The 14362-nt window shown below is 59.0% G+C and overlaps 1 protein-coding gene across 2 annotated transcripts in view; it reads left to right on the top strand.

Annotated features, from left to right (window-relative positions):
* The window catches only part of MID2 (midline 2), a 67643-nt gene that overhangs the window by 285 nt on the left and 52996 nt on the right, over positions 1-14362 (top strand). Inside the window, exons 1-2 of one of the 2 annotated variants that reach the window (XM_035325223.1) lie at positions 8813-8918; positions 12151-12872. In XM_035325223.1, the coding sequence (XP_035181114.1) occupies positions 12207-12872 (666 nt within the window). In that variant the 5' untranslated portion in view covers positions 8813-8918; positions 12151-12206. Of the gene's footprint in view, positions 1-8812; positions 8919-12150; positions 12873-14362 lie in introns of those variants that run through there. The other variant, XM_035325221.1, reaches the window with a different exon arrangement.

Here is a 14362-nt window from a genome sequence, read left to right as displayed (position 1 = left end):
GGGGAGAAAGTTGCACTGGAAGTTACACGAGCCCGGGCGGCGGGGGGTGCGTGGGCCCCGTCCCGAGTGGGTCCCCCCGGGGGTCGCGGAGGGTTCGTGGGCTTCCGCAGGAAGGGGAGCGCTCGGCTTTTCCCCACCCCCCCCGGTGAACAGGGGTGGGAAACACGCCGCCCAACAGGGGGGGGGGGGGGGGGGGGGGGGGGCTTCTCGCTGCTGGGGTGGGCTCGGACCCGAGGGGGTTTTGCGTTCCTGGAAAACCGGCAGGGACGAGGAGGAGGAGGCAGAAGGAACGGCAGCGGCAGGAGCGGCTGCGTGGATCCAGGCAGGTGGTGGTGGTATTGCTCCAGAGCCCTGGGTGTGCCGGCGCTTTCCAAGCGATCGGAGCCAGGTCCGTGCCCTGCGGAGCCCTCTGCGGCATCGGGGGAAAGCGGCGCACACAGACCGTGTCCGGAAAGTTGCGCCGCCTGTTTTGTAAACGCTGCTTTAGGAAAAAAAAAAAAAAAAAAAAAAAAAAAAAAAAAAAAAAAAGAAATTAAGCATGCAATGAATTCCCTCCCTGGAAGGACGTGCTTGCGCGCGCCGGTGGCCTGGCTGGCACGGGTACAGCTTGGGTGCCAGCAGCTTGCGTGGCGTTAGGCACACGTGTGTAGGTAGCTGGGTTTGCAGGCAGGGTGGGAGCATCCCTGGGACCGCTCGAGATGCGTTAATGACTCCCGGTTAATTTTCGTTCATGGTTGCCCTTCGTTCTGGGGAGGGAGAGGCGGGTTTCGAAGCCGGCGCACGGGGTTTTATCCCGAATTCTGGAGTTTGGTTCAGAGTGGGTCACTGTGCAGGCAGAGGTCGGGGCTGCTGGATAGTTTGGAGAGAAGCGTCTGGGGGTTGTGGGCTTTTGGTTTTTTCGAGCCTGTTCCATTGCGAATTGGCTCCCGTTGGTGAGACGTGCCGGGTCACGGGAGAGGCTGAAGCGGAGACGCCGTAAGCAGGACTTTGCAGGCTGCACGGCCATGCCCTGCCGTGAGGCTAACGAGCGGTGCGGTTGTTCCTCTGGAGGGAGTTACCGCTTCCGATAGCGCAGCCACCTTCACTCGCCTCTAGGCTGGTGCCCCCCTTGTGGGGGCAGCTAGCGGAGCATTTCAGGAGGGTTTGTGGGTGCTTGGGCAGCAGGATTTGGGTGCCCGAGGACCGGCACAGAGCTCGGCTTGCTCCCCGGCCCTTTACAGCATCCTCCTCGGCAGGAGCAAGCAGGCTCAGGATCTGGCCTCCTCCCCACAGCTCCAGCAGGGCTTGAACCTGTGCTCGCTGGGTGCCCGGATCACGTTGGCTGCTTCTTGATTTTCTTCCCCCACCAAACAAGCGCGTGCTGCCGCTTAATGAGCGCCTGCCTTCACCGTCGCCTTTTTTTTCTTTTTTTCTTTTTTTTTTTTTTGCCAACGAGCCTCTCTGATTAACGAGAGGACGCGGCGGGGAGGCCCGACGAGCAGCCTCCCTCGGGCCACCGCCTCCAGCAGCGCCCGGGCTGCCCAAAATGCCAGGGCCCAGAGGTCAGCGGCGGGGACAAAGCCGTGCCTGTGCGCGGCCGAAAGCCGCTCCGTGCCCTGCGAGGGCGGTGGGGCTCTGGCACGGGGGAAGCACCTCGCCCTCGGATCCTGCGCTGCCTTCCTGGTTTCTTGTGTGTGTGTGTGTGTTTTTTTTTTACATGCAGCTGCTTGCAAACATCGCGGTAACTCTTGCCAGTGGGACGTGCCTCCTGTCTGGGACGGTGCCGGCACCACTTCTGCGTCCTCGAAGGGGAGCTGGGGGCTGGCGGCAGGGCGACCCCAGGAGCCCCATCGGCACTTGTGGGCTCTGGCAGCTCCCCGCCGCTGCTGGGCAGCAGCATAAGAGCCTTTTGTGCCTCTGGATACGCTGCCCTTTCTCAGGAAATCGCCTATTGTGCTGGCTGGAGGCTCTGGCTTGCTGTCTGTCCCTCCCCAAACAGGCGAGCCCAGGGAGCCCAAAGGACAAGGGACATCCCCCCGCCACCCCTTCCCCCACTCCCCTCTCGCCTTTGAGTCCTCCTCACATCTGGGTCCCCTTCCCTGGGCAAGGATGCTCGTGGGGGACCTCTGCTCGCTGGATCCCCGCGGGTGCCCAGCGTGCGGGGAGTCGCTGTCCCCAGTGTCCCCTGCTGTCCCACCACCGGCTGCAGGGGTTGTGGTGCAGGTGCCATCGCTGCCCTCCGGTGCGTGCTGCATGGAAAAAGCCTGGCGTGCTCCGCAGATCCAGGGCTGCCTGCTTCAGGCACGCTCCGGGGCTGCGTGGATGCGGGCGAGTCTTTTAAATTGAAGTGGAAACGGCGTGCGGGGTCCGGAGGGTGGTTCCCGATGGGAGCCGTGTTTATTGTTGAGAACTGCGCCGGCTGGGATGCGGCCAAGCAGAGGAGCGTGCTCGGAGCCAGCTGCAAGGCAACCTGTCCTGGTGCGTGGACGTCTGCTCTTCCCCAGACACGCCTCAGCCAACGCTGCCGCTGCTCTGGTTTTATTTCTTGTTGTTTGCTCGCTTGCTTTGTGGTTTCTGTTGTTTTTTTTTCTTTTTAAATTTATTATTTTTTTTATTTTGTTCACAGCTGTTGCAGCGTTGGGTGCTGCAAGCTCTCAGGTCTCAAAACTCCTTTTTTTTTTTCTTCCTCTCTGGGCCCTGGGCTTGAGAGGAAAAGGGAAAACCTGGCACGCTGTGAAAAGCCAGGATGAGAAATAATCGGAAGCCCGCTATGTCGGTGCGAAACAGGGCAAATCCAGAGGATGCTTTCTGCAGGCCTTGTAAGAAAGCGCCCAGCGGGGTTGTTTGCCAGCTCGCCGCGCGCCGGGAGCAGCCAGGCTTGCCGGCTTCCCGTGACGTGGGTTGGGATTGTGAAATGAAAGGGTCTCTGTGCCTCTGCAGAATGTCATTACTATTATTTATTACTGGAATTTGTGTCTAACAGGGAAATTAATTGCTCGGTCTGTTTGTTTGTGTCTCATTTTGCAGGCACAGGAGCTAGCCCGCTCTGGGGTAATGGCCTAGAAATTAAATTTCATTTTAATATGCAAACCCAATTTTGAGTTGATCGACCAAAGGGGGGGAAATTAACTTCAGACAGCAGGCAGGGGATCTTTATGAAGCAGAGTTGAGGCGCAGCGTCGTAAATGTGACCTGGCCCAGGATCTGCGTGGGAGCGGAGAGGAGGGACGCATACACACATCCATGCGTGTGCGCAGCTGGGCAGCACCCTTCAGCGGCGTGTCGGAGGTGACGTGGAATAAACGAGCTTTTGGTTTTCCAAAAGGCCACGAAGCCACGCGGTTAAGGGCCAGGCTGGGCCTCTCGATGGCTGGGTGGAGGCTCGGGCTGCTGCCCACAGGCTCCCGTGGCGTTTGCTGTTGAGTGCTGGCGCTGGTCACTGCCCTGGTGCCGTGGCTCTGGATGGGACAACTGCACCTTCTCTTACTACTTGTGTTAGCTGCAATCTCGTGCATGAAAACCCCTTGTTTTTATTGTGAGATTGGTCAAACGCCGGCACAGGCTTGCCAGAGAGATAGTGGGGTCTCTACCTAGGGAGATGTTGAATACCAGGTCCTGGGCAGCCTGCTGCAGGTGCCCCTGTGCAGGCAGGGCTGCGACCCCATCTCCTGGCCTCCCCGCGGGTCCATCAGAGGGCTGCTTGTCACCTTGGAGGATTTAGTGGCAGGAGGCCTAAAGGTGATTTCTCTCCCCGGGGCTGTTTTACCCGGACGTGGTGCAGCCCGGACGCTTTGGAGCCGTGCCACGGTGAGCAGCGTGCAGTGCCGGGAGGAGCCGGGCTGAGAGACACGCTGGTGTCAGACCGGTGGTGTGAAGGACGTCCTCCAAATGGAAGATGTTCACAGAGCCAAGGGTGCATCCGTGGGAGGGTGCCACTCGGGTGTCCGCAGGATGCTCCAGCCACCGGGACAGGACAGCTCTGAGTCGCTGCCCAGCTGCGTTGGCTCGGGCTGCGTGAAGGCATTTCTTTCTCTTAAAGCACCTGATACCTTCTCAAAGCTGGCACGGGAGTTCCAGCGGCGCATCCTGCAGCACGGATCCCACCCGGCTCCCAAACCCCACTGGCGCGGTCACGAGCTTCAGCAGTGCAGGAGAAGGAGCCAAAAACAATTGCATTTGTTTAGCAAACTCACCCCGACGTCTCCTGGCTCGCGCTTCGCATCACGGTATGGCTGCGGCATGCCAGGACCTGGCTCTCCCCGCCGATGCCTCTGCCTGCTTGCGTTGTTTCTGTTCCCCCTCCCAGGAACGTGCTCCGATCTGTGCTTGGAGGCTTTCCCTGGCTGCGGGCGGCTCCGGCGCTCGCTGCATGGCGCCAGGAGCGGTTGCGTGCCTGTAGGCAGGAGGAACGGGCTGGGCCGTGTCTTGCAGGAGGGTGCTGAGCATCTCGGGGTCTTCTCCGGGCTGAGCAGCCCTGGCTGCTGTCATCCTCTTCCTCCGCGGTGGGCGGGTTGGTGATGTCCTCCAGGGTCTGCGCTGGCCCCATGACCACGCCTGAGCTTTCCCAGAGCCCCTGCCTCACCTTTCGAGCTTGCTTTCCTCCTGGGAAATCTGTTTCTTGATTAGCGTGGGCTATTCTTGCGCCTCCTGGCATCGAGGAGAGCCGTGTGTGAAGTCTGCAAGGAGGTCCCAGGTCCCCGGGTGTTTGCATGGGGAGCGCAAAGGATGCTGCAGCTTCTGCCTCTGGTAGCCCAGGCGCATGCCCAAGCTCCGTGTCTGGGATTTCCATGTGCCAGCTGTGAAAAACTGCCTGTAACGTGAAACTGGAGGTAATTACTGAGGAAAATAAGTTGCGCTGGTCTTTGACTTCATTGCACTTTGGAGAAAGGGATCCCAGCTTCTGGTTGTCATCAGAGGTGGCTTTTTCAGGTGCTGGCTGCTGTGCGTTTTTGGCCCCATGCCTCCGTGTGCGACACGTTCGCATTTTTCTGGCGTGAAGTATGTAGTCTTTTTTTTTTTCCCATCCCTTTTATCTGATTGCTGAAGTCATTCAGCAGAGAATTGCATCGAAGGAGAGCTGAAAGGGACAGCGGTGGGGACGTGCCAAGCCAACCCCAGCTGCCGTGGGGACGCGTGGAGCTGACGGGGGCGGTGGGTGGGACGCAGCCTGCAATGGGCTCAGGGCAGCAGGTCAGAGAGCTTTGCTGAGCCTTTCCCCGAAACCATCGTGCCCGTGCACCCCGCGGGCATCTGGAAATCTGGCTCGTGCACAGAGCGCTACCACGGGGTAGGTGTAGCAGAAGGCTCCAAGGAGCTGTCGCGGTGTGAAAACAAGCCTTGATTTGCCCATCCCCGAAACGATGGGGTGGGGACTGGGCGGCATCCTCCCCATCAGAGCCCGGGAAGGGTTGGAGCGACCCTGCATCCGTCTGCATCCTCCATCTTCTGCCAGGGGCAGCCCCAAACTCTTGGGCTTCTGTCTCTCATGTGAGCTGGCCCTCGGGTTAAGTTGTGCCAGTCTGGGTGCCTCTTCCTGACCGTGGTGGGGTGTGGGAGGGTGTGAAAGCCCAAAATATCTCCTACCTGCATTGTTTCTGCATTGGGGATTAATGCTAATTATTCCCCATTGTCTCCAGTTCCTGCAGGAAGCCTTGTTTATCTTACCCGTTCAGCCAGGAATGCAACCCCGAGGAGCCCACGAGGATATATTTAAACTTCCACAAACCAGCACAATAGCCTTTGAATTTCCCGACTCCGTGGCATCCGTCGTGAGCGCAGCCTCGTTGCATCCGGGCGTCGCGTTTGGTGGTTTTTGGGGTTTGGATGCCGGACTGAGCAGCCCGGCCCTGGCCGGGGCTGGATGGTGCAGCCGGTAATTAGCGGCGCACGAGGCCGTGGGCGTTGCGTGGGGCGGGATGTCTGCAGGAGGCTTCGGGCAGTGGCTTGGGGAGCGTGTGCTGGGCACAACGTGGAACTGAAGCCATGCTGCTTGGGGGCTCCCACGTCCCCGGGCATGTGTCGTGGCTCCGTGGGGATGCACCACGGCCCTCAGCGGGCTGCGAGGGTGCAGCAGGGCTGTGCCTGCGCACGAGGCTGGCACTGAGCCTTGGCCTGGGTGGGCAGGAGAAGCCCCTCCGCGGGGGCTTCAGGTGAGTAGGATGGCCCCCCTTCCCTTCCAGGGAGTAATGTTTGAGAGCTGCTGGCCGCTGTTGAACTAAAGCGGAGCAAATTGGACAGCAGGAAGGCAGGGAGCTGGAAGGAGAAGCTCCGTCGAGCAGAGCGCAGGACGGCTCGTGGGGGCTCGAGGGGGCTGCACGTGCCTGCTCAGCGGCTGGCACTGCTCCAAGGCAAAGTGGGGGAAATGCCTGCTGCTACGGAATAACCAACCTGATAAATGCTCCTCGAAATGCGATCTGTCTTAATTATGCCTCAGCGTTAAGGTTCCTCCGGCAGCAGCCTCGATGTTTGCAGGGCACGAGGGTCCCCGGGGAGCACCGCTGTGGGCTGGCTCCTCGCCACGCGATGTTTCCTCGGAGCAGATGCGTTGCGTGGCGGCAAACGTCGCCTTCCTTCTTCAGAGCCTGCTCTGGGACACCCAGGAGCCCCGAGGCTCTGCTGAGCTGCTCTGCCTTGCTTCTGGTCTGGTGGGGGCTTTCGCAGCGCTGCGTCGGCCGGGTGTGTGCCTGCAGCAGCTCCTTGCAGGGCTGGATGTGTCCCCCGCGCCCTGGATGTCTCCATGCAGCGTCCATCCTGGGGATAAAAGCCATGGCTTGCTCTTTTTTTTTCTTTTTTTTTCCTCTTTTTTTTTTTTTTTTTTTTTTTTAATAAACCACGGCATTTGCAGCCGTGCCCTCCCCTTGTCCTTGTGGAGCCAGAGCCCTCTGGCTGCCTGCGGGGACGTGGCTGGGCTCGAGCTGCATTGCAGGCTGGCTGGTGAAGAGGGAAGGGATGCAGCAGCGCTGGAGGGGGACACCAGCTCACCCCCAGCCGGGTGCTGCAGCGAGGAGCTGGCCCTGCATCCCTGGGGGCTGGAAGAACCGGCGCTGGCTGCCGTGAAACTCCTCCGGTGGGAGCCCACGCGGGTGTACTTCTTGCAAACAGGGTACCGCGTTGCCACCAGGGTGAGCTTTAATTAAAACGATGAGCGAGCAAGCGGGGTTCAGCTTCCAGAGCAGCTGGAAGCGCTGGGCTGTGCAGGGGAACAGCATCGGGCGAGGGCTGGGAGGAGAGCAAACAGCTCTGGGACAGGTGATGGATGGAGGGAAAGTGGCGAGACCTGGGGCAGGGGGGAGATGCCCTGCACCTTCCCGCACCGGCCAGGCCACGGGGGGACCATCGCAAGCATGCTCCACGAAGCTGCTGCCGGGCTTGTCCGAGAGGTGAGCGCTGCCGTGAAGCATTCAGCTCCACCAGGGGAGCTCTGTCGTGGGTGCTGGTGTGCTTGGATGCTTCCAGCACCTTCCCAAACCCCCCTCCAGGTGTGCTGCAGGGCTGGCACCTGATGCCGCTGGGCATGGAGCGCGGCTCGGGGGCTTCCTTGGTGACAAGTTGTGCCGGCGTGACCTAATTAAAACTACGACAAAACCTTGGTGCCCCTCGGTATGCCGCGGTCCCAGCAGGGCAGGCGAACACGGCGCTGGCAGCTGAGGGCTGGGCACGGAGCCCTCCCCGTGTCCCGTGCTCCAGCAGGGGGACGGCTGCAGGGGGAACGAGCTCATTCCATCACCAGCACGGCTGGCGGGGCCGATCGGTGTGTGCACAGCTGCAGAAGTGTCGCTAGGTGCGTAAAATAACGGGAAACCCCGAGGATGAAATAACAGGAAGGATGGCGGGGTGTGCTGCGGGGAGCCTGGTGGAGGGGAAGGCTTCTTTGTGCCCGCGGGAGCTACAGAAATCCCTGGAGGTGACGGGTGTGGAGGCTCGTGGAGCTGCCTGACGAATGGAGGCACTTTATGGGGTAGGAAAGAGAGAAAAGGGGGAAAACCCCAAAGAGAGCAGCCTGGGGGCAGCCCGGGAGGCGGCGCGAGGAGGATGGGAGCGATGCGCAGCGGGACCGGTGGTGCTAACGGGGCTGTCACCAAGTCTCGTGTGGAGTTTGCACTTTGGGTAAGCCCCCGTTTTTAGGATGGGGGAGCAAAGGAAAACAACCCCAAGGAGGGGTGGAGGCTGCTGAAGGGGACAGAGCCCCGTCCCAGCCCCGGCCTCACCGGAGGCTGGTGGGAGAAGCTGGGGAGGAGGAGGAGGATGCTGTGATGGGAGCGGATCTGTTTCATCAGTCAGGATGAGGGAGGCAGAGACGAAGACAGAACTCCCCAGGGGGATTAAAGCAGTGTGCACAACTGGAGAAATTAAAGAGCAACAAATCACCGGCACCCGGTGGGCTCCAGCCAGCTCGTCGGGAGGAACTCAGCAATGAAGCAGCTGAACTGCCAGCAGAAAGTAATCTCTCGTTAAAAGCAAGTGCTGCTCGGGAGCGCGGCCTCTTCTGCTCCGTCTTTAATTTAGGGAGGCACAAGGACGACTGTGGGAATTACAGACCAGTGAGCTTTGTTTTAGCACCGAGTAAATTGGCTGAGGAAAATAATTAAAGCTCATGTGGAAATGCCTGTGCTTCAGTGTGACGGATTAAGGACAACAAAGCGTGACTTTTACACAGGAAACTCAGTTGTTTTTTCCTTTCTTTTTTTTTTTTTTTTTTTTCCCCTTCCTTCGGTGTTGCAATAAAGTGACTGGGGGGGAGAGCGGCTGGGAGACGAACTGAGCCATTGAGGCAGCAGCTGAGGCAGGAGCCGTGGGAGGAAGGGCCGGATCCTGCTCGATGCTGGCAGGTCGGCTGCAAGGAGGACGCGGCTGCGAGGCGCGCGCTGCTTGAGCTGGGAATTTCGTGGTACAGGCGCGCGCTGCCTTCCCAGGCTGCGAGCCAAGCACGTAAAAATTAGGTAACGCTAGGTGCAAATTGCCTGGATGAGCCTGATTGCCTTCCCCCCCCCCCCCTCCTCCCTGCTTTGAGTATCTTCGTTAGGAAGCTGTCGCTAATTACACGGTGATTGGCTGTTTTTACTGGCAGGAGTCCTGTTTCTCTGGGGGCAAATTTGGGGGAGTGCATGGGAAAGGTTGCTGCTTGCCGGGCTGGGGGCAGCGGAGGGGCTCCCCACGCCCCCCGTCTGCATCCACTGCCCCCCAAATTGGATGCGGCCACGGTGCTGGATGGGGATTTTTATTCTTCCTGAGGCTGAACCGTGGTCCAATTCCCAGCTCGTTTTCCCGAGGACCACGAAAAGCGCAAAGACAACTGCTGCCCAGATTTTATATCCTGCTGTCATGGAGCCAATTAAGGAAAGGGTTGCCATATTTCTTATTTTTTAATTTATTTTTTTACATAAGGGCGGAACAGCAGAGCGTATTTTTTAAGGCTCGTTCTTGGAAGCAGCTGAGCAATTCTGGCTGAAGTTTTCCTGGTGGGGGGAGGAGACAAAAAGAAAATGCTTGGTGTGGAAAATCTCAGCCTGAGGAGCCTGCGCTTCCCCAGACCGTGAGCACTGGGAAGCAGGTCCGGAGAGGAAGGGCGGTTTGGTTTGGGTACCCATAGCCCAGGGACAGCACGGCGTGGATGTGCAAGAGCTTTCTCACACCGAGGATCAAGGGAAAAGCATGGGCAGAAGGAGCCAAGGGGACTCAGGGCTGTCCAAACAGGGTCAGAGGAGCACATCCTTGTCTGTGTTGCTAACGGAGCACCTGTGAGCTTCAGGTGGGACTCGGGCTTGTCCCCGAGGCTGTAAATATGATGCCTTGTGAGAGGCGATGCGGGCACCTTTCTATCAGGCGCTCCTGAAGGCCTTTTGCTGATACCCCATGTGTCTGCAGGGCTCGTGCTGCTCTGCGCCAGGACACAGGTATGAGGGGCTGGGCACATGGGGACGCGTGACGCAGTGACACGAGCTAGGAGGACGCTGCCAGCCCAGCCTTGTCACACCACGGGAGAAACGCGTGGTGCCCGCCTTGTCCCCAGGGGCCGCGGCTGACCCTCGGGCACGCATGACGTGGGGCTGTTTGCAAACCGTGCTAACTTCCGTGGTTTTTTTTTTTTAAAAAAAAAATTATTTAGGGAGTTAATTACTGTAAACAAAGCAGCTTGAAATCTAATCAGCTATTCCTTGTGCCACGTTGGCCCCGGACATCAAAGTGAACATCAAAGTGAGAGGCATGAAAGGCTTCGAAGGCAGCGCCGCCCGACTCGCCCAGGTGCATCTCCCCGAGAGCTCCCCGGCCTGTGTCACACAGCTTGTGGGGCTCCTGCCGGTTATCGCAGGTCTAAAGGATGGTGTCCTGTTGAGAAAAACAAGATTAACATAAGGATAGCCACCAGGAACAAAGCAAGGAGCTGCTTAAACCTTTTTTTTTAATGGAAATTGGGTAGCTCTTCAGTGAGGATGCTGTGCTCCGCCTGGAGCGTCCCAGCAAAGCAAGGGACAAACCCCGACTCCAAGGCGTTTTGGAACGTCCCGATGTCGCTGAGCACGCGTTTGGGCAGGCCTTGCTAAGGCCGTGAGCTCTCGGAGCAGCCCGGACAGGCAGGGTTGTTGGGGAGCAGTGCAGCAAGGTGGGAGGTGCCGTGAACCGTGGTGAGCTGTGGCTTGAATTTGGGATCTTCGAGCTCTTAGAGGTGGGACGGAGGTGTGCAGAGGGAAGGAGAGCTCTGGAGAAGCCAGGTTGGCTGGATCAAGGGAGGCTGAGAGCGTGCATTTTCTCCTGGGTGGTTTCTTGCTGGCTTCTTGTTTTAATTGAAAATCAAAAGCCTGTGGCTGGAGAGACATCCCGACACCCCACGGGCAGTCTCCTTCAGAGGTGTCCCACTCGCCAGAGGCACCCTCGCCACAACTTTTGGCCAGAAATCCCCCCGCCAGCCTGCCCCTTCCGTGCGTCCTCGGCTGCAGTTTGCATTTTCCGCTGCAGAGCATCCCCCAGCAGCCGCAGCGCCCGCTCCCCCTGCCGCTTCCCACCTAATTAAACGCTGCCTCTCATTTGCACAAGACGTTTCCGGGCTGGTGTCAACCCGGAGCACTCGCATGCTAATTTTGAGCAGCGAGCAGGCTCCTCCAGCGCATCCCTGCACCGCGGGGAAGCAGCGGGGCCGCCTAATTGATTGCAATTTCACCAGAGGCGCGGGCCGCTCGCCTGGAACGCGGAGCAGACCCGGAGGAAGCCCACCGCCGTGCCCCTCCTTGCTAATTAGTCTTCGCTACTGCGTGCGGCTGCGGCGGAGCTGGGGGGAAGGCGTGCGGCTTCTCCTGGTAGCTGTCAGGCTGTCGTTCCCCTCCACGTGCAAGCTTGTGTTTCGGGGACGGGTGTGCGGTGCGCTGCTGCTGGCTCGCTCCCGGCTGGGCGGAGAGGCAGCTGTGGAAGGGACTTGGTGCGTTGAGAAACCGGAGCTGCTCGTTGTCCTGTGTACTGGCAGTGGCTCCAGGTGGTTGAAAGGAGCCCGTTTCAAGCCTTGAGCTCGTTTTCCCCAGCTGGAGCTGATTTGGGCACCCCTGGTTTGCACTGGAGGACAGCTGAGGTCTGGGAGCGTACAGCCTGTAATTTGGCTGGTCTTCCTGCCTCACTCCTAAAAGCAGGGGAAATCTGGGAGCAGGACGGTGTGCTAGACCTCCTGACCCGCTTTGCTCAGAGTTTCCTGGACATGGTTCACCTCTTCCCCTTCCCCAAAACGAGCAGGGACAGTGCAGACACCAGAGGGGTTGTTCGGAGGTTTGGTTTTGCCCTCGCAGAGCCCTTAGATGTGGGAAACCAGCACGGCCTCCGGTTCCTCTCTTTGGCAGCACTCGCTAGAAGCAGCACAAAATTGTGTGGTTTCTCCCATGTTTTCTCTCAGGCTGGGGTGGGAGGTGGCAGAGAGGAGCTTGCTGCTGCCCCTCCGTCCCCTCCCAGCACAGCTATTGTCCTGCAGAGTCCCAGATGCCAGCTGGGGTCTGGACATGGTGGTGGGACATACGAGCCCGGTCAGGCTGTAGGAGCTGCTTTGGGGTGCAAAGAGCCAAGGGGTGAAAGGAGTTGGGGGTTTCCGACCTCCCCGTGTGCCTGTTCCCGGAGGGAAGGAGCTGCCCAGCTTTGCTGCCCCAGCCCACGTAGCTGCTGTCTCACACCGCGCCTCTCTGCTCTCCTCCCTGCCAGGTCACAGACCAGCTTCCTGAGGTTTTGACGCTGGATCGGGATCGTTTTAACTAAAGATGGAAACACTGGAGTCCGAATTGACCTGCCCAATCTGCCTGGAGTTATTCGAAGACCCTCTCCTGCTGCCCTGCGCCCACAGCCTCTGCTTCAGCTGCGCCCACCGCATCCTGGTGTCCAGCTGCTCCTCCAGCGAGTCCATCGAGCCCATCACCGCCTTCCAGTGCCCTACCTGCCGCTATGTCATCTCCCTCAACCACCGGGGCCTGGAGGGCCTCAAGAGGAATGTGACGCTGCAGAACATCATCGACCGCTTCCAGAAGGCGTCGCTGAGCGGCCCCAACTCCCCCAGCGAGAGCCGCCGCGAGAGGACCTACCGCAACAGCCCTACCATGTCCGTGGCCGGCGAGAGGATCGCCTGCCAGTTCTGCGAGCAGGACCCGCCGCGGGACGCCGTCAAGACGTGCATCACCTGCGAGGTGTCCTACTGCGACCGCTGCCTGCGGGCCACCCACCCCAACAAGAAGCCCTTCACCAGCCACCGCCTGGTGGAGCCCGTGCCCGACGCGCACTTCCGAGGACTCACCTGCCTGGAGCACGAGAACGAGAAGGTGAACATGTACTGTGTGGCTGACGACCAGCTCATCTGTGCCTTATGTAAACTGGTGGGCCGCCACCGGGACCACCAAGTGGCATCCCTCAGCGATCGCTTTGAGAAGCTCAAGGTAAGCGCCGAGGGCGTCCCCGGGCCGGGGCGCGCCGCTGGGAGGCAGAGAGCTTCGTGTGGGGGGACCTGGGGTGGCTGTGGGGAGCCCTGGCGGCATGTCTTTTAAGCCAAGCAGTGCTGGGGGCTGGAGGATGGGGTCCATGCGCTCATCCAGGCCCTTGGGCGTTTTCTTGGTCTCCTTCTAGCGTGCTCAAGGCCTGGGGAGCGCAGTGCGTGGGGAGCCTCCTGCTGTTCACGAGCCTCCCCTGCCTGCAGACTGGCACTGCAGAAAGCGCCGCGGGCACCGCCTCCGTGTCCTCCGTGGTACGGTTTCCCCATTCCTCCGCACTGCGAGAGAGAAGGCTCTGGGATGCAGGGATGGAGCTTCCCTCTCCTACCCATGCGCCCTAACCTCTTCCTCTGTCCTCTGGGACCTCTGGCTTTTGGCCAGTGCCGCCTCCAGCAAGGTGTCCTGGCCGTGCCACCGTGGTTCTCCATGGTGGGAGCCTCTGCTCCGCCGCAGTCGGCATTCTCCATCCTCATATCCCTCGAGCTGCAGAAATGAGCAATTGTTTTCCAGCCCCCTTACCTCGAGCCTGTGCCACGTATTGATCCAAAGTGAATTCTTGCTCTGCTGCTCCTCAGGTTGGAGAGAGCAAACTTCCAGGGAGCCCTCTGGGGTGCTTTGAAGCTTAATTTTTATGCAGTGGCTGTGCTAGTGCTGAATAACATGTGAGCCCGTGTGGATGATGTTTGACCTATATAAAGTTAGAAATCCCTCTCTGTCCCCTGTGCATTCTGCATGAGTCTGCAAAACGGTTTTAATTCTTTTTTTTTTTAATAATAAAAAAAATAGAGCTGGTCCAGTTAGAGGTCACGCTGGCGAGGCTGTAACTGTGGCTGCAGTCACGTTGTTCCCGTTGCAGCCCTTCTCATGTCTTTCCACCTTCTTCCTTGGTCCTTTCTCCCTGAATTTTCTGGGCTTGTTCTGACCCCAAAAGTGCTTTTCTTGGCTCTTTGTCTTGCTAATGCTTTTAGACAAAATCGATTTCTCTGCTCCTGTGTTTTCTGAGGGCAGAAGGAATAGTTCTATCGCTAGCAAAAATTGAGAAGACTTCTTGTGTGCAGGCTGGATTATTTCAAAAAGAAAAGAAAAAAGATTTCTCTCCAGGCATCGCTCTTTCTAGATGTTGAGTTGACCCCGAGCTGTTTCCCGGCTGGTTTTCCACCTGCCCTTTCCTCGCAGCTCCCAAGCCCAACGCGACTCGCCCAGCGACGCGGCGCCTCTTCGTGCTGTGCCTCACCGGAGCTTCCCCCGCTCGCGACGCAGCGCCAGCAGAGCGCTCCTCGGGTCAGAACATTCTTTTTCCCTGAGGAAACGTCTCAGTTAGCAAGTTGGAAACCCTAGAAAGAAAGGACCACGTATGTTTATATGCAGTAAGACCTGGGGACAGAAATTAAACCCTTTTAATATTTCCCCCCATGTCAGCTAGCCAGGCAAGCTCATCT

This window comes from Oxyura jamaicensis, chromosome 4, assembly GCF_011077185.1.
Source record: "Oxyura jamaicensis isolate SHBP4307 breed ruddy duck chromosome 4, BPBGC_Ojam_1.0, whole genome shotgun sequence".
Lineage (NCBI taxonomy): Eukaryota > Metazoa > Chordata > Aves > Anseriformes > Anatidae > Oxyura > Oxyura jamaicensis.
The sequence above is the reverse complement of the archived record's forward strand: the minus strand, read 5'-3'. Positions and strand labels throughout refer to the sequence as shown.